The 23101-nt window shown below is 39.1% G+C and overlaps 2 protein-coding genes and 1 long non-coding RNA gene across 6 annotated transcripts in view; 1 reads left to right on the plus strand and 2 right to left on the minus strand.

Moving 5' to 3' along the window:
* Positions 1-826: 826 nt before the first annotated feature.
* On the minus strand, positions 827-12282 carry LOC116407829 (protein FAM135A-like). The gene is made up of 24 exons (XM_031893875.1): positions 12156-12282; positions 11887-11966; positions 11475-11611; positions 11312-11382; positions 10945-11112; positions 9285-9405; positions 8876-9029; positions 8355-8404; positions 8065-8217; positions 7154-7227; positions 6797-6936; positions 6366-6489; positions 6025-6182; positions 5837-5922; positions 5462-5559; positions 4768-4895; positions 4606-4673; positions 4399-4474; positions 4162-4253; positions 3309-3409; positions 3069-3220; positions 2669-2779; positions 2330-2443; positions 827-1978 (listed from the first exon to the last, which is right to left on the minus strand). Exons 1-24 carry the CDS (start codon positions 12230-12232, stop codon positions 1773-1775), a joined length of 2739 nt encoding a protein of 912 aa, XP_031749735.1. The 5' UTR covers positions 12233-12282; the 3' UTR covers positions 827-1772.
* Positions 12283-15292: 3010 nt separating this feature from the next.
* Positions 15293-19374, plus strand: LOC116407734. Of its 4 annotated transcripts, none has more exons than XR_004220534.1 (3): positions 15293-15390; positions 17385-17486; positions 19154-19374. It is a non-coding gene; the product is annotated as an uncharacterized LOC116407734 (long non-coding RNA). The 4 variants fall into 4 exon arrangements; XR_004220532.1 differs by having other exon boundaries at positions 15310-15417; XR_004220535.1 differs by lacking the exon at positions 15293-15390 and adding an exon at positions 15424-16531.
* Positions 19375-21735: 2361 nt separating this feature from the next.
* The window catches only part of LOC100490088 (collagen alpha-1(XXVIII) chain), a 38967-nt gene continuing 37601 nt past the window's right edge, over positions 21736-23101 (minus strand). The window contains exons 36-37 of the mRNA XM_002936757.4: positions 22851-23042; positions 21736-22166 (exon numbers count right to left, since the gene is read on the minus strand). Of these exons, the coding sequence (XP_002936803.2) occupies positions 22159-22166; positions 22851-23042 (200 nt within the window). The 3' untranslated portion in view covers positions 21736-22158. The remainder of the gene's footprint in view (positions 22167-22850; positions 23043-23101) is intronic.

Here is a 23101-nt window from a genome sequence, read left to right on the forward strand (position 1 = left end):
TAACAATATATATAAAACTGCAGCCCCACAGAGTAATGATTTCCTGGCTGCCGGGGTCAGGGATCCCCATCTGACAGCTGGAATGAAGTTGAAAAAGACAAATAATTCAAAAACAATAAAATATAAATGAAGACCAATTCAAATTGAAAAGTTGTTAAGAATAGGACATTCTATATCATAGTAAAAGCAAGCATAAAGGAGAACAACCATATATATAAATATATATATAGGCGATTTGCTTTCTACAGTAGAGTAGAAGCGACCATTTCACTCGGGCCAATGGGAAGCCTCTCTAACTCTGTGTTATTCACAGCCCATATTATATGGTTGGTTTGGGTAAATCAATTAACTCTTGCTCTCCCATTTACACTATGCAAATTTTTCCTGAGACCCCCCCCATTGGCTCTTTGTAATTAGTTCCCCCCTGAATTCTCCTGCTTGTCTTTGCCATAAATTTGGCTTGTCTTTTCCCTGAGTCCCTCACCCAAGTCTTAAATTAACTTTTTCCTCACACAAATTTCTATATCTTTTCTTGTATCAGACAATTCTTTTCAAAGATACAGTTTTTACACACTTTTATTTTTGGTGAAAACAAATAGGAATACTGGTGGGAATACATAAAAGTTAGTAACGAGTCATTCATCTGTGCTCCGGAAAAGGGTAAGGCCAGCTGCATTGCATTCCTCCTGTTAATCGAATTGCTGCACATTGCTGATAGCTCCTCATATATATATATATATATAGATATATATATCCACATGGCTTTTTCTTTAAAGTCTCTCATCGATCCATTACTATCTAAATAGAATATATAAAACAGACCATACATGTCAAGTTGACATGGAATAATCAGCACAAACAGATATAAATCAATGTCACCGTTAATGAATTGTGCCACAAGGTATGGTAGGCTTTCAGCATCTCACCTGAACTTAATGTGCTCTTCATATAAAGGCAACATGGGCAGCAAACCCAACGAGATAGGTGTATTTAAGACCTAATATAATCAGCACAAACAGATATAAATCAATGTCACCGTTAATGAATTGTGCCACAAGGTATGGTAGGCTTTCAGCATCTCACCTGAACTTAATGTGCTCTTCATATAAAGGCAACATGGGCAGCAAACCCAACGAGATAGGTGTATTTAAGACCTAATATTTGCCGCTCTTGTAACGGCCCCATGTTACCGACTGTAAAACAACAAATCCTCTTAAGTGTAGCAGGAGAGCCCTGCCAACCATGGTATTCACCAAAGCCCTTTTGGGGCCCTGGACTTTCTGCGGCAGAGTTGACAGCGATCCTACACATGTTAATACGAAGAGAACCTCGCAAGGTGCACAATGATGAAGGACAGCGGCGACATCCGAGTCATTTGGTTGATGACAAAGAGGGACTACAGAAGCTGACAACGAACCAGAATGATTGGGGTACATATGGGTCACTAGTGCCGGCTAGACCAACTACGAACTTCAACTGGGGTGTAAGGAGCCCCGGGGGGCCTTGTTTGATTTAGTGCCCAAGCTGGTTATGACTATTCTAACTTTGCTGACGCTTTTATTTTTCTGATTCCTGCTGGTATTTGACTTTTGCCTGTTCCTGACTTACGACTGGTCGCTGCCTGCCACCGACCTTTGCATATATGCAATGTAACAGGCAAAGGTCGGTGGCAGCGACGATTCATATGTGCTTCATCATTCAACGGGAATAAGTTGGATCTCTTGAAAGCCTTGGCATCATGGATAACGTGATGTTTTAGTCTTGCATTTCTTCTATTTAAAATAATCGAGAGCAGCATTTTGAAAGAAATTTTCCAAAACTTGCCAAGATGCAATTAACACGCAGTGGGCTGCATTATCAATGATAGAGCAGCACGTTGTGGGCAGATCCAAGCCAAAATCGTATCTCACAAAGTTACAGTTCTTGTTCTTTAGAACTGGCTCGAGGATGTTTTGGACCATCTCACTATAGACGGTTCCTAGAAAAGAAAAAAAAAAATACATTGTTAATATTGTAAATATGCTAAATAAGACAGATAGTGACTTTAGATTTATCCTCCAAAAACCCAATGAACCTTGTTAATGTGCTGGAAAACCCTTTCATAAATAAACCACTGAAACAAGCTGCATGTTTCATGATTAAGAAGCTTGTGTAGAGTCACAGAAGTGTGCAAGGCATTGTGGGAACTGAAGTCTTAGCTGGCAGAGAGGTGGATTCTGCTACATTGCTTCAGTGGTACATGTAGTCATGATCAGCAGTGCAGGACAGACAGACACTGCCCTCAGAAGAAATTACTTTGAGAAATAACTGTACAAAGGCAGACACTTACCTAACGTATTGCTCCTCAGAGCGGCTTTGCACATCTCAATGCAAGCCGAATGATAAGGGACCATCTTATCCTGTAACGAGCTCACTAGAACCAAGTTCCTGAAGTGCTCCAAACCTGTAATGCAATAACATCCAAACACAAAATCTTTATGACTACCTTGAAATTACGGCAATATACTTTCAATAAGATAACTACAAACCACTATTTAGCAATGTAAGTTACTTAAAGTTGTAGATCCATGTCTGCACTTAAAGACCCGCACATATATTAAAGTACTACCCCACATGTTCTGAAAAAATACAGAGGAAAGGCGTAATAAAGACAGGCCATTTGCCTTACCTGGTTTCTGGCTAAGTTTGTAGATGAACGTCTGTCTCGGGTCTCGGTCATCAGCTAATGACGCCTGTTGCATCATGCAATGATTCTTCTTCCATCGTAGACACCACATGCCTATGACACAAGATATGAACATTTGATTGTAATATTTACATGGATGTTACTGTTAATTAAAAGGCACAGGTATGGGATCTATGAAAAAACCCCACTGGAAAGCTCCAAAATACAGTTATACCATTTACTATCTAGTATAAATAAATCTAAAGCAACTGGACTTGTTAAGTAATCATTGAAGACGTTTCACTACTCATCCGAGTATTACCTTTTACTTAATGTAAAGTATTCTAATGATAAAATTGTCAATAATAATGAATGCACAGAAGTGTAGCCAGTAAATCCTTACCTATTTTAACCGGAATACTGCTGTGGTACAGGAGGCCCAAATGTGGGCCCCCAAAGGATAGGAAGGTGTGCAACTTCCCAAGGTAGGCTTTAAACTCAGGGTGGCACAGAAGGGCGCGTATTATTACATTGCCTAAAGAAAAGCCGATAAAGCTGCGGGGAGAGAAGGGTAACAACCATTACAAGGGAAAAATCCATGCATGTAATAAGCATAATATGAGATTTTTGTGAAATACTGTACCTGATCCTGGAAACAGTCATAAAGTTCCTTCTTATATGATTTAATATTTCATATAGGAGACACGTGGCTAAGAAATCAATATCCTTAAGGGAGATATAGTCCTATCAAAAGAAGCAAAAAAATAAATAAATAATGTGTTAGAATAGAAGAAAACCTTGCAGAAACTGAAATGTAATGAAAACATTACAGTTACCACAATTATTTCATAATATTTAAATTGATGAAGAACAAAGGGCCTATCTGCTAACAATCAGATAAATGTATCTTTTGTGATGTATCTACTTCAGGTCACTGCAACATTTTGCCTGCAAATTACTACTACAGGTATGGGATTCCTTATCCAGAAAGCTCCAAATTACGGAAAGCCCGTCTCCCATAGACTCAGTTTTATCCGGAATACCCTTGGTCCCGAGCATTCTGGATAACGGGTCCTATACCTGTATTTTTAAAAAAAAAAAAAAAATCTGCAGGAAAATGGCACAGTCATCTAAATCTGTAGCCTTTTTGGGGGATATCAAACGCCAAGGAGACATTTCTTCAAAGGGACAATTGAGCCATAATAAATTGAATAATTTTATTTTGGATCTGGTAATGCAAATGCATTACCAGATCCAAAATAAAATTATTCAATATGTTATGGCTCAATTGTTACAGAATAGATGAAATAATTGGAATTGATCAATCCATTATCAATCATTAGTCATCCAATAAAATAAGTAACAATAATAAATCAAAACATAATACATTTCCCCAGGACAATTACATTTTATCATTGACCTGAGACAGGTAAAATTTTGAAATTTTTCGTGTAGGTAAGGAACCTCAACCTCAACCTAGATTTCAATCTACATACCGTGTAGCTCTCAGACATTAGGAAGTAGGTATTTCCGCGTGTCACTCCAGCCTCGATGTAATGCCGCACAAGCATCAGATCAAAATTGGAACCTAGGGTAGAGATAAAGCTAATTTTATCAGGGCAGGGTAACAGTATATTAAAAGAACCCTTTGCAATTGTTGGTGTTTCTGGGCCGATAAGTAACACCCTCGTTACTGAAAGATCAAATCTTATAATAGTATTTATTTTACTTACCACCCAGACCGTGCGCACAGACAATTAGATGGGTTCCGTTATCTTCTCTACTGGAGTCCTTGTTATCGAAGGATATCTGAGATGGACATAATGTTGGTATAGTTTTAGATTAATATAGTTCAGTTGTATTAAAGAAACTGCAGGAAATAAAGATGACACAAAGGCCTGTTTACTCACAGACACAGATGTACCCAAAGTACCACTTACCGTGCTGAGTTTAAGGGACGCACACTCTTCCCCTTTGTCGGACTCTAGTAGAAGATTCTCTTTGGATCCTATGATAAAAGCAAAATCAGTAGTTAGTTGTTAGTTTAGTTTTAGTAATGAGCTCTTTCCTACAATATTCAATAGATTGAATGTATAACTCACTATAGGAGATGCTCTCATCTCTTTCCACAACAGAACTAGAACTTTCCTCCCTAGGGACGTCCTCTATTATGGGGGATACATCCCAAAGAAGATCCCTTTTGCCGTTCTCACTGCCGTTCAGAAGCAATCTACACAATACAAAAAGACAAAATTTTGGGTCAAGATATAAAACATTTAAGAGCAAAATATCCATGTACAGCAGCGATATTAGCATGTATTTATTCTCACTTGGGCTGATATTCTCATCTATGAGCTAAGATTCTAAGAACATTATATGATGAATTTCTACACACATCCACATGAATTTCTACACACAGTGGGTAAATAAGACCATATCCTATAAGACTGCTTCATTTATGCTGATGTCAGCATTTCCATTTTGCTGTTGTATTTAATGAGATTTATGGAATTTTGCACAAGGGCACATTACCACATACTAATAGGGTAATAAAACACCTTTAAAACAGATCCAGTAATCCATGGCAACCAATCAGATCATTGCTTTCCAACTGGTGACCAGTAATTGTTACCTGGTTATTCAGACTAAATTGATCTGGTGAAAAATATACAACTTTTATTCCATTATGTTTACCCACTAAATAGATAAATTAGTCATTTGCCTTGATTTAATATTGATGATATAGATATATAGATGATAGATAATCCAAATAGTTGTATAAGCTAACATCTTTACCTGATCCTTGATATGTCCAGACCTTTAGATCTCTTAAGTGCTACAATTTGATCGACGAGGTCATTAGCCAGAGAATTAAATCCAGCCAGAATATCCTCCTACAAGCAAAAGAGAAAACAGTAAGGACTTGCAGCATTGCAGCAACCAATGGGGGTGAATTAATATAAGTTTTGTACACCCATGTTAAGTGGCTTTCAGTTTTGCACTTCTGGTTCCAACTATTGAAACAGCGATGTGGAAGCCAACTCTTCCCCAGATCATACTCCATTTTTTATAAACAGTTGGCTTTTATAATATTGTTTCAATAGTCAGAACCAGCAATGCAGAATATAGCAAGGGCCAAGCCAATACAAGATTTCTCCCTACAGTACATACCTTTTTTCCTATATTCAGGAGGAGATTCGGTCTTCCACCAATCAATCCATGGCTAAAGGATATGAATACTCGCTGCTTGTTTTTAACTAGGGTAAAAATAAGTCCATAGTTATTACACAAGTTGAGGTCAAATAAATGTTATATATATATATTTCCCATAGGAAGAGATCAAGTAAAGAGAGAATTACCATATTTATGGCTCATCTTAAAATGCACAAATATCCCTTCATAGGAGCTGTTGTCCAGCACCAAGCTGAGACAAAGGTATTTGGGAGCCAGAGTAAGAAGGTCAGTGCAAAGGGACGATTGTATGAGTTGTCTCAGTTCTTCTTTGATCCTATACAACCTAAAAAAATAAATGTGAAAAATAACAATTTATTTCAACAGCAATTTCAGAATTTTGGGGCTAGTGGAATTTTATATTTCTTCTGGTGATGCCAGAATATAACACTTAATGTCAAGAGAAGTTTATTGTTCATGAATACGGCTGTGCATTATATGTACATTGGGCTTAGGGATCAGGACTTACTCTCGCATTAAAGAATCCTCACTGAAGTTGTCCCTTGAGCCAGTTTCTTCCCCTAGTTTCTCAATAATATCATCTCTTGGCTCAAGTTCCTCTTCAGGAGAAACATCAGGGGATGAAGAATCATCTATAAAATCAAAATGTTTGACGTTAGCAGGAAAATGCCTTCACATACACACTCATATATGATAATAGCTATATAGGAATCTATCAGTATATTAGATAATCATGCATATAAATAGGTTTTTAGATGATAAGATGTTTTATCAGTCTTTGTATATAATGTGTATGTTTCAAATACTCTTCTACTCTATATTGGTGTGAGATGTGTTGGCACCTTATAACACTTGTTTATGAAACAGTAATGAACAGAAGAAGTTGTGGATGAATGAAAGAAGCTTCACCCAGCGCCTGTGGTTCCTTTCCATACGTACCGATTGGGACTGGTTCCAAGTACCGGTCTTCAAAGATCACCGGAGGAGATCTTAGGATGTCCATTACTAGGCTCTCGAGAGGACAATGGACTTTCGGAGATTTTTTCTTTTCTTTAGAAATCTGTTTATGGCTTTGGGCACTGCACGGAGAAATTAATTATTTTATTTAGTAACAACCCAGGGTCCGAGATCATTAAACTTAAGACACAAACTTGGTGATGCCATAAAAATGTCTATTTTTAATCCCATAGTTACTTGACCATACCCATAGTGTATTATTAATGCAATATTCCCCCAATCAGATAACATTGGATTCTCTATAAACATTGATATTTGATGAACAACCACTGTACTCACATCTTCTCATCATAGGAAAGAGCTTCTTGTCTGGGATGCTCAGTAGAAAAGAACGATTTACTCAACTTTTCTTCCTGTAAAGCAATAAAACTCACTCAATTTATAACCAGAACATCAGAACCTTAAGCGATAACGGCAGTGTAAAAGCACACATTAGTATTTGTAGTAGCAAATGCTCTTACATAGAAAGCTGAGGCTTTGCTTAAAGGAACAGTAACACTAAAAAATAAAAATGTTTTAAAATAATTAAAATATAATGTACTGTTGCCCTGCACTGGTAAAAGTTGCATGTTTGCTTCAGAAAGACTACTATAGTTAATAGAAATAGCTGCTGTGTAGCCATGGGGGCAGCCATTTAAATTGAAAAAAGGAGAAAAGGCACAGGTTACATAAGAAGATACCAGATAAACTGTGTAGAATACAATGGGAATCTGCTACTTATCTGTTATCTGCTTAGTAACCTGTGCCTTTTCTCCTTTTTTCAATTTAAATGGCTGCCCCCATGGCTACACAGCAGGGTATTTATATAAACTGCAGTAGTGTTTATGAAGAAAACACACAACTTTTACCAGTGCAGAGCAATAGTATATAATATATTAATTATTTTTATACACTTTCATTTTTTGGTGTTACTGTTCCTTTAAGGTGAGGTGATATGGATTGAACTATAGTATTTATATTAATCAGCCTACATTTATTAACCCTTTTCAACTTTTCCCACCATATGCATTTGTATATACATGTAGTACTGAGCATGAAAACAATACATGAATAGAATAGGTGGGGAAAATACAATAACTGAGCATAAATACACAGTCAATCACATTGAAGACTAAGATTAAGTGCTAAACTGTGACAGACACAATAAGAAGGCTGTCCCGGCCCTGAATCCTAACCATTGTTCTACTTACCCTTATTTTCTGAAGTTCTTGTCTAATAAAGGCTTCCATTTCTTCTTTTAAGGAGAATTGTAGAAATGTTCCCCACAGATTGAGGAGTTGAGCCGACAGCTCTAATAGGCTGGCATTTATTGCTTCTGCCAGATCACTGGGGTCTTCTATTTCCTATGGGGGAAATATTCAATAATTGACACATTGCTAAACATGGAGCATAAGGTATGGAAGGGACTTTCAGTGGGAGGAATCTGGTTTTGGGTGGCAGGTTACTATTGTATCATAGAATAAAAGGTGAGCAAACTTACTGTCACTTTGTCAGATAAGTCGCTGAGCCGGGCTTTCATATTAAGGTTTTCTGAGGAGGAAACAAAGAGCATGTAAATGAGCAGTGGAACAATGTCATTATAGAGTAATATTCACAATAACGTTTTTATAACTAAGCATAAAAACTGGTAACATTCCCTTTCCCATTAGGGGCTGCTGTGCCGCAGTGGTGTGAAAAACGGAGTTGATCAAACTCAAAATCCTACAGCGTATAGGAATGGTGTGAAAGAAGCATCTAAGAATAGTTTGTGGGCACAACCCATAGTAACCAATTAGCAGGTACCATTTACTGTTCACCAGCTTCAAAACTTTTTATAAACTGGTGACCAGGAAATGGAGGTCATAATTTGTTCCCAATGTCCGGAATCAATATCTGTTATTATAGTGGTTTGGGATATTGGGGTGGCTTAAGCACACAGATACAATAATGGCTGCTTTTAAAGTTAAAAACACAGAAAAAAAATGGCCCAATATGAGGCGCAGAGCAGGACCAATTACATACCGAGCTCCAGCTTGCAGGGGGAAGGCAGCGTTTCCGACACTGAGCTGAAATAGCTGTAGAATCCATCGTAGGAAAGCAGCAAGCAGGACCGTAGCGCAGAGAGGAAACGGTAGGCGTGCTGCAGGTATTGTCCTTCTATCACTGAGCTTTTACCCTGAAATAGAGAGAGAGGCATAAAGCACGGAGGGATACACAGCATAATGTTTGGTTTAGAAGAAAACAATATGGAGGCTTGGTTCCTTCTCTACAGGGAATATGTATATTTGTTTCATTCATATGAGTTGGAGCTTTTCTACTGTTGTGCTCTACTGATATAGATTAGCATGACTAATTAAGAGATCTGAGCCATTTAGGTAAAGATAACACTGCATCTTGAAGGTTCAAATACAAATTTATGTTTGTTACTCACATCCGCTGCCAATTTCTTTTTGAAGTTTTTGCCAAAGATGACACTTTCCATCTTCGGGACTTTAGTCTTCATCCACCGGCTGGGGAGAATCCTGGTGAATACTGACCTTTTGTCTTCAAATCTATTAAAATGACAAAAATGACATCAATGTCTCGCAACTCTCTGCACTCATTTAATAGTATTATATGTATGGGCATTATTTTGTTTGACCAATGTCCCTAAATCAGGCATTAAATTCAACCCCCATCTCATATATCTGCCAGAAAGTTATAGGGTCATAACCAATAAATTGTCAAATTGCGCAATATCTGTCTATCTGTGTATCTAACTCATTTGGGTTTTTTAACGTTTGTGGAGTTTTATTCCTGACTTCTCTTTCAATGGTTCCTGGTTCCAAGAAGGTTGGCCATGTGTGTTGGGGTGCTATGGATAATTTGGTGAGATATTTCTAAGGTTGTGCAGTGTACAACATATCTAGACATTTAGAAATGTCTGGGGGAGAACATATCACCTATAACTGCTCCCAAGGGAAGTAATTTATTTATAATAGCTATCATACATAATGGGGCCTATATCATATAACTGTACTAACAGAAAACTCAAATAAAACAAGTAGTACTTATAGCCTACGGCAGTGCTGTCCAACTGGCGGCCCGCGGGCCGCATGCGGCCCGCGACCCCCCTCTGTGTGGCCCCCCACCTGTCTGGCTGCTTTGATGGCTTACCTTTGTGTAAGCTTTAAATGGTATCAGTACTGTGATTAACTGCCCCCCCCTGCATGGTTCTCACCTCAGATTCAGGCTGTAATCAGGCTGTATTGTTTAAATATGTAATCCCCTGTACTGTTCACACCTTTTAATCTCTGCATTGTTCCCCCCTGCAGTGTTCACACCTCAGGCTCAGGCTGTAATCACCCCCATTGTTCACTTCTTCACACCTCAGGAGCAGTAGAAACCCACAAATAATCCCTGCATACTACAAAAAGAACATATACTGAGGTGGTACTGCAATTAAAAAGTTTTTTAATATATAGTTATTGTGCAGACTGGAGGAGCAGTGCCAGCATTGTGTCACTGTAGGCTGCCTGTGTGTGAGCATAGGGCAAGCAGAGTATGGCACACACAGGCAGGGTAGGGAAGGCAGAGTATGGCACACACAGGCAGGGTAGGGAAGGCAGAGTATGGCACACACAGGCAGAGTAGGGCAGGCAGAGTATGGCACACACAGGCAGGGTAGGGAAGGCAGAGTATGGCACACACAAAGGCAGGGTAGGGCAGGCAGAGTATGGCACACAGGCAGGGTAGGGCAGGCAGAGTATGGCAGGTTTTTGCTGTACTACAACCATTAATATGGGTATGGTCATGTGATAACATGGGTGTGGTTTCAAGTGGGTGCGGTTTCAAAAAGGGGAGTGGTCAAAACTGGCTTCCATTATCGGCCCTCCACCACGTAGGTCGGAAAAATTCCGTCCCTCGGTACAACAGAAGTTGGACAGCACTGGCCTACGGGATCAAAAACATATTTCTTATATATTTCTTCCTTTTTCATTTTTTTTATTTGAATTTCTAATGGACTAGTAAAATTAAAAGACTGGAAACACATAAATATTATCTATTATAGCTAATAGGTAGAGAAGTAATTAACAATCCATTTATCTTACCTCATCAGCGCGGGTTGCAATACAACCAACAGGCCATGAACGGTGATCGACAATTCAGTAAGATCGACAAACACCACGTTCATGTGGTCATGGATCCCGCCGTGCAGGTTAAAACGCACGGTCACTTCTTGGCTGCAGATCAGATCCATGTGCTCAAAGTTGTTGAATCTGTTAAACAGAAGATCAAACACAATTAGATTCTATTAGCTCCTGATTTCCTTTTATTGTATCAGAATGAATAATGGGACTGTAGTGACGGCCAATGAATCTCTTCTCAACTGAACTCAGATCAGTTCTGCCAATACATTTCTGAACTAAATTGAGTCCAAGTTTTAATATATAAGTCAATTCTTATTATGTTACTTACTCGAAGCACATCTCTGCATAGTAGAGGTTGAAGATCAGCTTGCTCTCCAGGGCATTCAGAGTCTCTTCAATCTGCCATTGCGAGGGAAACAGAAGAAACATAAGATACGGAACCCAGAAACACAGAGCTGCTCTGAAATACTCTCAGGATCTCTATCACTTACTTTACTCTCATCCAGGAGGGCATTAATGCTGAAGATCACAACATCATCGATTTCAACAGGCAGCTGGTCGTGATTTATTCTAAATACGCTGCTGCAAACGTCTTTTCCTTCGACTGTAGCTGGATACTCCAAACCATCTAAAACAGAATATATACACACAATTTACCAAACTCATTAATATCTGGAAATAACATGGAAAGTAAGAAAGCCATTGTATAAGAAAACAGCGTAAGATTTGGGAAAAGAGATACAAAAAGAACCCATTGAAGTGCATTGGAGAGCAAATCCAGAATCAGTGAGTGGAAAGCGGAACATAATGAAGCGGCTGAACCCATTGCACTGATCCGGAACGTTCCATATGCAGAAGTAGTTACACTGGCGGCGCCATATGAGGGTATGAGTAACAACGTACCTCTAGTGTGGAAAATCCGTGCTTCAGTTGCGTGGGGGATGCTCCTCGGAATGTTGATCGATGCCCCAATTCTATAATTCCTACAAGCACAAAAATCATTTTTAATATCAATATTTCAAATGTTGACATTAAAATGAAAAAAAAAGTTACTTTTTTCTCTACAAACATTGGATTCAGGCAAATCCTTAGTGTTCAACCCAATCTGAACCCTCAAAACAGCCATGATTCTATTCTTTTCTATTCTATCGACACATTAGAGACAGACTTACCCTATTTCTGCTGGAAATAGACCTTGATATTGGTGAAGATGTAGAGAAAATTCAAGCGTAGCTTGAACGTTCTCCATTTTTTATAAGGAATAAACTGAAAAATAAAAGGGGAAACAGGAAAGTGAAGCCGAGTTCAGGTGGAAAATATTAAAACACGTACAACTGGTAATTCTTAAAACAATCTGAAAACACTCTTTTTTCATAAAGGGAGCAGCCTAGGGAAACTATTGGGCAGCAGCAGAGGGGCCCGGATGGTCCCAGTGTATTTATGGGGAAGATATGGGCAGAGCTGACATTTTTCATACAGGTATAGGACCCGTTATCCAGAATGCTCTGGACCAAGGGTATTCCATAATTTGGATCTCCAAACCTCAAGTCTACTAAAAAATCAATAAAACATTAATTAAACCCAATAGGATTGTTCTGCCCCCAATAAGGGGTAATTATATCTTAGTTGGGATCAAGTACAGGTACTGTTTTATTATTACAGAGAAAAGGGAATCATTTAACCATTAAATAAACCCAATAGGGCTGTTCTGCCCCCAATAAGGGGTAATTATATCTTAGTTGGGATCAAGTACAGGTACTGTTTTATTATTACAGAGAAAAGGGAATCATTTAACCATTAAATAAACCCAATAGGGCTGTTCTGCCCCCAATAAGGGGTAATTATACCTTAGTTGGGATCAAGTACAGGTACTGTTTTATTATTACAGAGAAAAGGGAATCATTTAACCATTAAATAAACCCAATAGGGCTGTTCTCCTCCCAATAAGGGGTAATTATATCTTAGTTGGGATCAAGTACAGGTACTGTTTTATTATTACAGAGAAAAGGGAATCATTTAACCATTAAATAAACCCAATAGGGCTGTTCTGCCCCCAATAAGGGGTAATTATATCTTAGTTGGGATCAAGTGCAGGTACTGTTTAATTATTACAGAGAAAAAGGAAATCAGTTTTAAAATTCTGAATAATTTGATCAAAATGGAGTCTATGGGAGATGGGCTTTCGGTAATTCAGAACTTTCTGGATAACGGGTTTCCGGATAAGGGATCCCATACCTGTATTTGCAAACAAATTCCCCATTGTGCATATCTGGGGCCAGATTAATTAAAGTACGAATTACAAGTATGATTCGCGAAAATTCGCATTAAATACGAAAATTTCTGATGTGTGGTAATTTTGCGAAAAGTCGCGTCTTGCTTGTACGAAAATATCATGGTACGAACTGAAGGTTACGAAATGTTCTTATCCGAACGATCGTAAACGGCGGGAAAACCTTTTTGGCCTCCCATAGGACTCAATGGCACTCTGCAGCTCCAACCTGGCCCAAGGAAAGTCACCATACCCAAGCTTGAATGATCCGAAACTTGTTGCGAAAAATACGATTTTATCGCACAAATAAATTGTCGCAAAGTACGATAAAAGTTGCACAAATTAACGAAAATATCGCAGAAAATACACAACAGTTGTAAACTTTCGAAAAAATGCGATTTTTTTCGGACCTGTCGTACTTAAATGAATGTGCACGTTTGTGCTGTGTGTGCGTCACTACAATGTGCAGCGCAATAAACTGCCTAATGCCCAATTCAATTTCATTGTCATTTATGAAAATGTTTCAAATATATTAATATAATATATATATATATATAATCTAAGAATTTTTTTCTCACCTTGCTAATAAAAAAAGTAAGAAAAAAGACACAAAATGTGATGGTATCACTGAGTAGCCTTTCAGCGATCCACCACACTGTGAAGATACAGAAGAAATGAGTTCCAATATGTGTGTTTGCTTATCACAGGGTGGCTTGTGATGTCACAATGGTGTCACCATAGCAACCTATCACAGGATGGAATGTGATGTCATAATGCCCCTAATATGGGTTCACTTGTCACAGGACGGCTCTTGATGTCATAGTGTCATTACCATAATAACCCTAATATTGGTTCACTTGTCACAGGACGATGTCACACACACACGGTATAACAGCGACCAATCAGGGATTACATTATTACTGACAGCTGAAAGTCTAACACTGAAAGCAGATGTCTAATTAGTTGCCATAGGTTACTGCTAATTTGTGCAATGTTTATAAATGACCCCCACAGTCTGTTATAGCTATGGACGTGACCAGTGATGAGCGAATCTGTCCCGAAAAATTCGCAAAACGAGACGCGCAACTTTACTATTGATGCCTGCGACTTTTTTTTGAAGCGCGTGACAATATTTTTAATGAATGGGCCCCTAACTCTCTTATCAGCTGCAGTAAGAACAAAGTGAGAGGCAGAAAATAAATATTATTGTTACAGTTCAACAACATTTACCAGCTGTTTCTAACCAATTGCAACACAGGGGTTTCAATTTCTGAAATTAATTGAAATGGGTTCCATGCAAGTGCATTGTTAGTACTTCAGCGGGGGTGTATAGTGTGGGGCATTATTAATTTATACTAATTCCCTAATGGCATACAAAAGCCCATGCCTAAAGGCATAAAGTACCACACTCCCTGTCAGCCTTGTCTGTGCCGGAGGTTCCCCAGCAGGCATTTCCCAATAACACCCTGCCCCAGTTATGATTCAATGATATATGAGGCCCTGTATGTTCTCTTGCGTGTGTGGGGGGTTCTTTGGGGCATCAAGGTGAAAGAAACTTCAACTGCAACAAGCACCTCACTGTGTAGGGCAACAACACTGCACAGAACAAATATTATAGGAGAAATTACACTGACAAATAAATAAGAGTGACACAGGTTAAGTAAATCTGTGGTCATTTATTTGAGGCGCTTAGTTACTGGGGCTGACTAATGGAGCAATAGCCCCTCTCACTTCCAACCCCAACCCCGGTTTTGAAACCTCTCGCATTATTTGGCGGGCACTTCGGTGGGCGGGCACACTGGCTAGGGGCTTCGATGGGCGGGTACAGAAGGCGATCCTGTGAGTGGGCAGGAGCTCCAGTGGGCGGGCACAGAAGGCGCTACTGGGTGTGGGCAAGAGCTCCAGTGGGCGGGCACAGAAGGCGCTCGTGTGAGTGGGTAGGAGCTCCAGTGGGCGGGCACAGAAGGCGCTCCTGTGAGTGGGCAGGAGCTCCAGTGGGCGGGCACAGAAGGCGCTCCTGGGAGTGGGCAGGGGCTTCGGTGGGCGGGGGAATGAGCGCTTTAGCGAGTGTTGAGTGGATGGACGCTCGCCTCGGTGGCAGGGGCGGTGGGAGGACAGATGCGCACTTCCGTTGGGGGGTACGCGGAATTTGATTTGGCGCTTTGGTGGGTAGGAGGCGGATGGGTTAGGGGTAGCTGAAGCCGTTACCCTGCGACAGACATAAGACAAAAGGCACGAATGCCCGAATGAATGAATTGCCCGAAACAAATGAAATGTAGGGAAACGAGAATGGAGGGATAAAAACACATGAGGAAGTGGCGGGAAAATAAAGGAGCTGGGTGGGGGACAGTGTTGAACAATGAGTACCAGGGTAATTATATTAAAAAGGCAGTAAGTGGAAAAATAATTGGGTAGGGGTGGGATAGGAACATAGTGGCGCTAGCACAGAAGGAGAAGTGTGGGCTGCCTGCAATGCAAATGGTACCTCAATAGGGCAAGAACTAATGGTGGGGGGACCGATCTCTATAGGTAAAGGGGGGTGAGGGAAGGAAACAGTAAAATGGGGTTAAAAAAAAAAAAGATTAGTACAAAATGTGAAGGAATAATTGCAAAATGAAGGTGAAGGCAGAAAGCAAAATTTAATAAAAATGGAATAGATCCCCTAGTTAAGTAAAGATTAAATGGAGATAGATGAAGGGGCAAGAGCAAAGGGACAGATGGGTCAGAAAGGAAAAGCAAAGAAGGGAGAGAGGAGATATATATATATATATACACACACACACACAAAGGTAGAAAGAGAAGTGATGAGCTATTGTCATATTCCCATTATAAACGTACCCTGTCTGGGTTTATACTACTTAATCTAAAGGGAACATATACGTGTCGCTGCTATGTCCCGAAGTTGTCTTTAGAGGAAACTTCGGGTGACTTCGAGCCATAGCAGCGACTCGTATGCCATCCCATCGGCGATTTACATTCTAGCCAGTGGGATGGCATTGCGGGGAGATAAGTCACCCACGACAACCAAGAATTGTTGCGGGGCAACTAATTTCCCTGTGTGCCACTGCCCTTATAGGGCAGAGATCCCCATAACCAACACCTAAGAACACGCAATGACTTGTGTTACTAAACATTAAGAATACACTCACATAAACAGATAAACCTAGAGTAGGCAACATTAGATGTGCATGGCTGAACTACAGTATAGAAAGCCAATATAACGATTTGTTTCTTCCTCTTTTATGTATTGGATATTGACTTATTGGCTTCTGGCACCCGGTGAGATATAATGTAATGAAAAGTGTAGTAAAAACTTTTAAAATTTGATGTGATTATAAAAAAAAGTGATGTGAAAAGACATAATTATCTCTATATGTAAGATAACAGCAAAATGCCTGACATAGTGCTGGGAACCAGCATTTTCATTGGTCAGTTCTTCTGCATCTATAATAGTTCATCAGTAGAATTTTCTTGCATCTATAATTATTGTGTTTTTTGTCAACTTCTATAGCAAAATTAGGGGTCGCAGTGGGACAGTATCATGGCTGGGTTTACAACTCCTTTAAGAACAAATGTGTCACTTGTGGGACAAGACATCAAGATTTTTTACTGTTGGAATTCAAATACAGTTAATATATTTCTTAAACTGGGATGTCCCAATTCTGACATTTCCTACGACAATTGTTTTATTTACCAAATTGTTTTTGAATTGAATACCTGGGTTATAAAACCTGCCTTAAATAATGTCAGGCAATAGGTTTAAGGTTTTTATGATTAAAAAAAAGTGCACAATTTGGCCAGGTCTAGTCACCCAAAGAAACCAATCGGGTATTTTCAAACGGGTTAATAAGCTGATAAATGGGACTAGACCTGTAGCAAACTGTGTATGTTTTACTACATTACCCCTATAAAGTATTACTATATCAGTGCAAGCTCTGACCAATTCTTTTCTGCTGTATGATATTTGGTATCTGATTCCTATTTAAACATTGGAGTTTTTGCTGTTATTGATGTTCCATAACATAGAGCTGTGCCTCTAGGGGCGGCTGGGGCTTTGAGCTTGCCTCCTTTTTTAGCCCAAGTTTTAAATAAATACCGTCATAATAATAATCATTTCACTTTTCATTTTCAGCGGAAGAAAATGGGAACTTCACTGTGTAAACTGGGACATGTGAGGAAGATTAGTATATACTGTACAGCAAAACAGATGGAACTGTGCTTGTATCAGTTTATAGTAAGTACCTTCTAAATTGGCATAGGCTTCTATTCATTGACTTTATTGGGCACTAGCATATACAGTATCACTGGCACTTTGGAAGTCAACTGAGCACTGCTGGTGTGATCCATTTTTACAACCATATTAGTGCCGGTGCTTTAATGTCAGTCTGAAACTGGTCAGATACCAATTAAGCTGGATTGAAATCCCTTCAGACGAGGATCCCATCTGTGAGTTGATATATTCCTAGTTTGATATGCCTCCATAGGCCGCACTGGATCATCCCAATCAGCCCCATTGGGCCCAGCTTGTGGGTGGCCAAATCAAGCCTATATCTGCTCAGCTGGTCACCTTGTAACTTTGTTTTTTTTTGTGGTATCACATAATATAAACATCTTCTGTCTATAGGTTACTGTGCCTTTAGAGATAACCCCTTTAAAAACCACTAATTTTTTACTAATTGCCACTTATGAAGGCAATTAGTAATATACGGTGCCTAAGATCAATCTGTACTAAAAAAAATTGCTAACTTAAAGGGATAATCACTGGGTGCTGCCAACTGGTTAGAGCGCTTCACCCCACTGGTCCCCATTACATTGTTTTCCCACTTAAGCATGTGACAATTTGCATATTCCTGTCTGACCCCTCTGTGCCTCTTGGAACCGCCTTCTTTTAATACCATCCTCATCCAATGGCATCTCTTCTCTTAGACATTGGCCTTGATGCGTCTTAACTCTAGAATTCCATCCCAAAATTCCTATAGGATTATCTAAACCCATTAAAAAAAAATTCAGATCCTACCTTGGAGCATTGGCCCCATGTTGGTTTACTTTCCTAGTTTTGCCAATAAGTTATCTATATGGGGCAGGGGCAATTTTTCAGTATTAAAAAGAGTATGGAGCTGCATATACTAGCAGTGCTATATAAATAAAGTTATACAAACACACAAGTACTTTACAGAGGAAACTTGGGATTGAATTCTACGGGGGGGGGGGGGTGAGGATTAGCATGTGTCTGCACTGCTTGAAGCCTGTCTTTTCACATAGTCTATAGTTGTTGGATGTGTGAATGTGATGAGATGCGCTGCTTGGTTCCCTGTCCAACTGTAAATGACCTGCAGAATGCTGAAATCTACTTCAGCCTCAGATAAACTGCTTTTTGGAAGGGTAAGGTTGGTTTGCCAGGCTCTAATTACTTGGCCCCAATTATCCAATAAGGCTGTTGGAATGCAGACAAAATGGAAAATGCAGGTGAAAAGACCAGATTTACCAGTTACCTTCTGACTGCCTTCCTGGACTGACGGCTAAGGCCGAAAATGTGTGAAAGTAGTAAACAATACTGCACTATATGAGCTCATATTAATCTCCAAGTTTAAAGTACTGGAGTATAAACCTGCTCAGGGAACCAGCTCCATCCCCTGTTTCCTTGCTATATCGCTCTTTATCAACAGTCACGACTGTCAACACTGAACTGCTCACAACAGATACTGAGAATGATGGGATGTACAACAAGAAGCCACCCACTCCTCCCGTATAATATAAATATAATACAATACTGATGAATATTTTAACCTGAATTTCATTCCTTTTACACTGTTTTTGCAATAGGCATTTATTACGTTAACTTCCCCTTTAAGTGTGCATAAATATACCTAATAAATGATAATTGTGCTATCTTGATTGTAGAAGATGAAAGACTGACAGTGAAGAGACAGAGGACAGTGAGGGAAGTGAGATAGATGAGGAAAGCAGTGAAAGTGAAGGAAGTGGGGACATCTCGGATACAAGCTCTGATGATTCAAGTGAAGAAGAAGATGTTCCTTAGGTGGGATATTATGTACCAGTATTCATTGGTTCTGAATATTTACATCATTACCGAATATCTAAATAAATTCTGTTTGTGTAAATTATTGTTATTATCCTTTATTTATAATATCCCAAAGCTCTTTACGGTGATCATTAATCATCCTCATCAATTTTTGTTACATGTATTTGATCCGCCTTTTGAATTATAATGCACAGCCTCCTTCAGCAACCAGACTTGCAAAGTGCAACATTTGGCCTCAAACCACCATGTGCTTTACCCACAACACATTGTTGTTTCCCTAGAATTCTTGCATCATTTTGAGTACTGTCTGCCATAACTTCCATGTGATGCACTAGTGCAGTTGCAAATCAGTGTCCCCTTCAGTAAGTGAAAGCAAGTTGTGGTGCCTATTTTTCGTTGTTCGGATAGCATCGCTTCTGGTGTGCCAGTACATGTCATGTCATTATCAGCTTTAGCATCGGATTCACTTGGCTCCAGCAATTTGTGACTCAAACTGCTATGGGATTCCTGGCAGGTCAAGGCTGAAAGCTTGATGAATACAAGACTCTTTATGAACAGCCTCAATGCTATTCACATTGTATCACATATGTCATGAACTATAAGGGGCCGTGGGCAAGTATTGGCTTTCAAAGAGGAGTTGCCAATAAGTTGCCAAATATTTGTACATCAAATTGATCTTCAAAAGAAGCATAGAATATTGTCAGATGATCATAGTAACATAGTAAATTAGGTTGAAAAAAAGACACATGCCCATCAAGTTCAACCATAATGCCTATATATAACCTGCCTAACTGCTAGTTGATGAATGAAAGACTGGAATATGAATAGGAGAGGGGCTGATTATTAAGATAATTAATAAAAAGTAACAATATTAATACGTTTGCAAGTGCACAGAGCAATAGTTTTTCGTCGTTGGGGTCAGTGAAAAAGCTGGAAAAATTTAGAGAAAGAGAAAGGAAAATAGTTGGAAAACTAAATAATGAAGACCAATTGTTGCTAGGAATAGGACATGTAATGTAAAGGTGAACCAGCGCTTTAATGCTGGAATTTCAAAGTCCAAAAAAAAAAAGAGAAAGCAACAAATTTGTGTTGATCAACAAGGAAGAACTTGAAATATGAACAAAACACATAAACCGATTAAACAGATTTTTAACTTTTTTATTACATAAACTAAAATATATATAAGGTAAAGAAATAAAACAGTGCTGATCCCAAGTCATTTACTTTCCAACAAATATCTAATATGTCATGATACCATGGTGTGTAGCCTAATTCTGTAACCCCCATATGTAATAAAAGGCACGAGCAGTAACCCATAGCAGCCAATCAGTGGGTAGCATTTACTGGTCACCTGTCTAAAAGCAAACATCTTATTGGTTGCTATGGGTTACTGCTCCTGGGCAAACTTAGTGCCTTTTACTGCATATGGAGGTATGTGTTTTTAATGTAATTACTTCTTAACAATTTTTGAAGGCAAGCATTCAGCTAAATGTTTAACCTCTGTATACAGATAACGTCAGGGCTAGCACCTAAGGGCAGGGGTACATGGGGAGATTAGCCGCCCAGTGACAAATCTTTGTTGTTGCGAGCGGCTAATCTCCCCGCAATGCCATCCCACTGGCTAGAATGTAAATCGCTGATGGGATGGCATACACGTTGCTGCGATGTCCCACAGTCGCCCAAAGTTTCCTCTCAAGGCAACTTCGGGTGAGTGCGGGACATTGCAGCGACGCGTATGCCATCCCATCAGCGATTTACATTCTAGCCAGTGGGATGGCATTGCGGGGAGATTAGCCGCCCACAACAACAAAGATTTGTCACTGGGCGACTAATCTCCCTGTGTACCTCTGCCCTAAGGCAGTGAAACAGACTGTACAGACATCTTAGATACAAAAATATACAACAGAGGAATTTATTTTTGAAAGTGTTTTAGGTCCCGACGTGTAATATCTAATCAGCTGAATATAAGTTATGGGTAGCATAAAAAAATATCAAAATCAACCAAAGCCACTTAACATTTTTAAGTAACACTAGCTTTATTTACTATAGATTGCTAACTGAGCTACTAAAAATGGTACTGCAGGTATGGGATCTGTTATCCAGAAAGATCCGAATTACGGAAAGCCTGTCTCCCACAGACTCCATTTTAATCAAATAATTCAGATTTTGAAATTGGTACCTTGTGCTTGATCCCAACTAAAATATAATTAATCCTAATTGGATGCAAAATAATCCTATTGGGTTTAATGAATGTTTTTTATTGATGTTTTAGTAGACTTAAGGTATGGAGGTCCAAATTACAGAAAGACCCCTTATCCGGAATACTCTTGGTCCCGAGCATTCTGGATAACGGGTCCTATACCTGTACTTCAAAGTTGGGGTATATGGATTCTCCATGGTTGTTTGCTCTGTGGCAATATATATACATTTTTTATTACAATTAACAGTGCAATTTACATCACATTTTATTGCCATTTAAAAAGAGCACAATTTGCAGTCCTGCATTCATTAAAAACATGCGCCTTGGAAAGTGAAGGCACACAAATCTAGGTACAGAAAGGACAGTATAAAACATACAGGTAATAAATATGGACACATCAGAGATCTGATCACATGACCTGTAGAAAATGAACAACACTGGAGCGTCCCGGGTCAAATACAGATTCCCCTCAATTTTGACCTATTGTTGAGGATTAAAATCTGTGATTTTCAGATAAATCTGAAAACGTCAGCAATTCAACCTTCCGTCAGTGTTTCTGCCATATGTATATACATTCAGAGCATATATAACAGGAGTGCCCAACACTTTCATCCTTCAGTTTCATGATCAGGAACCCGTCGCCTCATAGCCGCAGAATCTCCATTAGATTTCTGTAAGAACAAAGATTTTATTCATTTTCCAGTATGTTGTTGCAAAAGTTGATCACAATTGCAAATTTTTACCACAATTCAAGTTTTTTTTAGCTTAAACTCCCAATATTCAAATTACGGTTCAAAAACTTTCATATATTAAGTGGATTTATTAAGTGCAAAAACCTCAGAAAACTCGATTGTAAAAATTCGGCATGTAAACACTTGTGAGTTTAGGAAGAAGTCAATGGGATTTTTCCAAGGCAAAGTCAAACCATATTTTCAGTTAGAGATAAAAATCTCTAACTCAAGTTTTTCGAATTTGTAAATTCACAAATTTGAGTTTTTTTATTTAAACAAGTTCTTCAAATTTGAGTTCTGAATGCAGATTTGCCAAAGATGGAGGCGGCATGTAAAGTGGGGTAGAAAATGGACAGTTGTGTGAATGCTTGAGTGGAGAATGAAGCAGATGAAGGTATACGGATATTAAACACCAGGGGGGACACACTAGGCCCTTTCTTGCACAGATAGAAATGGAGAGTTAGTCACCAACCCTGTGTAACGAGCCAAAAATACATGTAAATTGTTTATAACTCAGGTTCCAGCTGCACATAAAAAACATTTAGCCCTGTTACATCCCCACTCACCATGACCCTCTTATCTAACCTATAACAGAGGACTTCTCCATGGAACCAACTGACTTACCTCCCTCTCCGTTGAACACACAGATTTTCTTGCACTCTTCTTCCGTATCAAAACGATTACTGTTTCCATTGCAGCCACCAAACCAGAACTGAGCGCAGGAATTGGCTTGTTTATCATAGTACCATTTAATGATGTATGTTCGGCATGGACCCTGGTCCAAAATCAGAGTACATCGTGCATCCTGGATGAATACTATAGGGAAAGAATAGGTTTTAGAAGTAGGCATATTTTCCTAATATAACTGGGAGTTT

Source organism: Xenopus tropicalis, chromosome 9 (assembly GCF_000004195.4).
Source record: "Xenopus tropicalis strain Nigerian chromosome 9, UCB_Xtro_10.0, whole genome shotgun sequence".
Classification (NCBI taxonomy): Eukaryota; Metazoa; Chordata; class Amphibia; order Anura; family Pipidae; genus Xenopus; species Xenopus tropicalis.

Bases quoted from the DNA above. Each gene is read 5' to 3' on its own strand.
- LOC116407829 (XM_031893875.1), bottom strand. From the start codon at position 12,232: ATGGAGAACGTTCAAGCTACGCTTGAATTTTCTCTACATCTTCACCAA. The intron at 8,218-8,354 runs GTAAGTTTGCTC...TTTCCCCCATAG, and splicing joins ACTTATCTGACAAAGTGACA to GAAATAGAAGACCCCAGTGA. The intron at 6,490-6,796 runs GTACGTATGGAA...TTGATTTTATAG, and splicing joins CTTGGAACCAGTCCCAATCG to ATGATTCTTCATCCCCTGAT.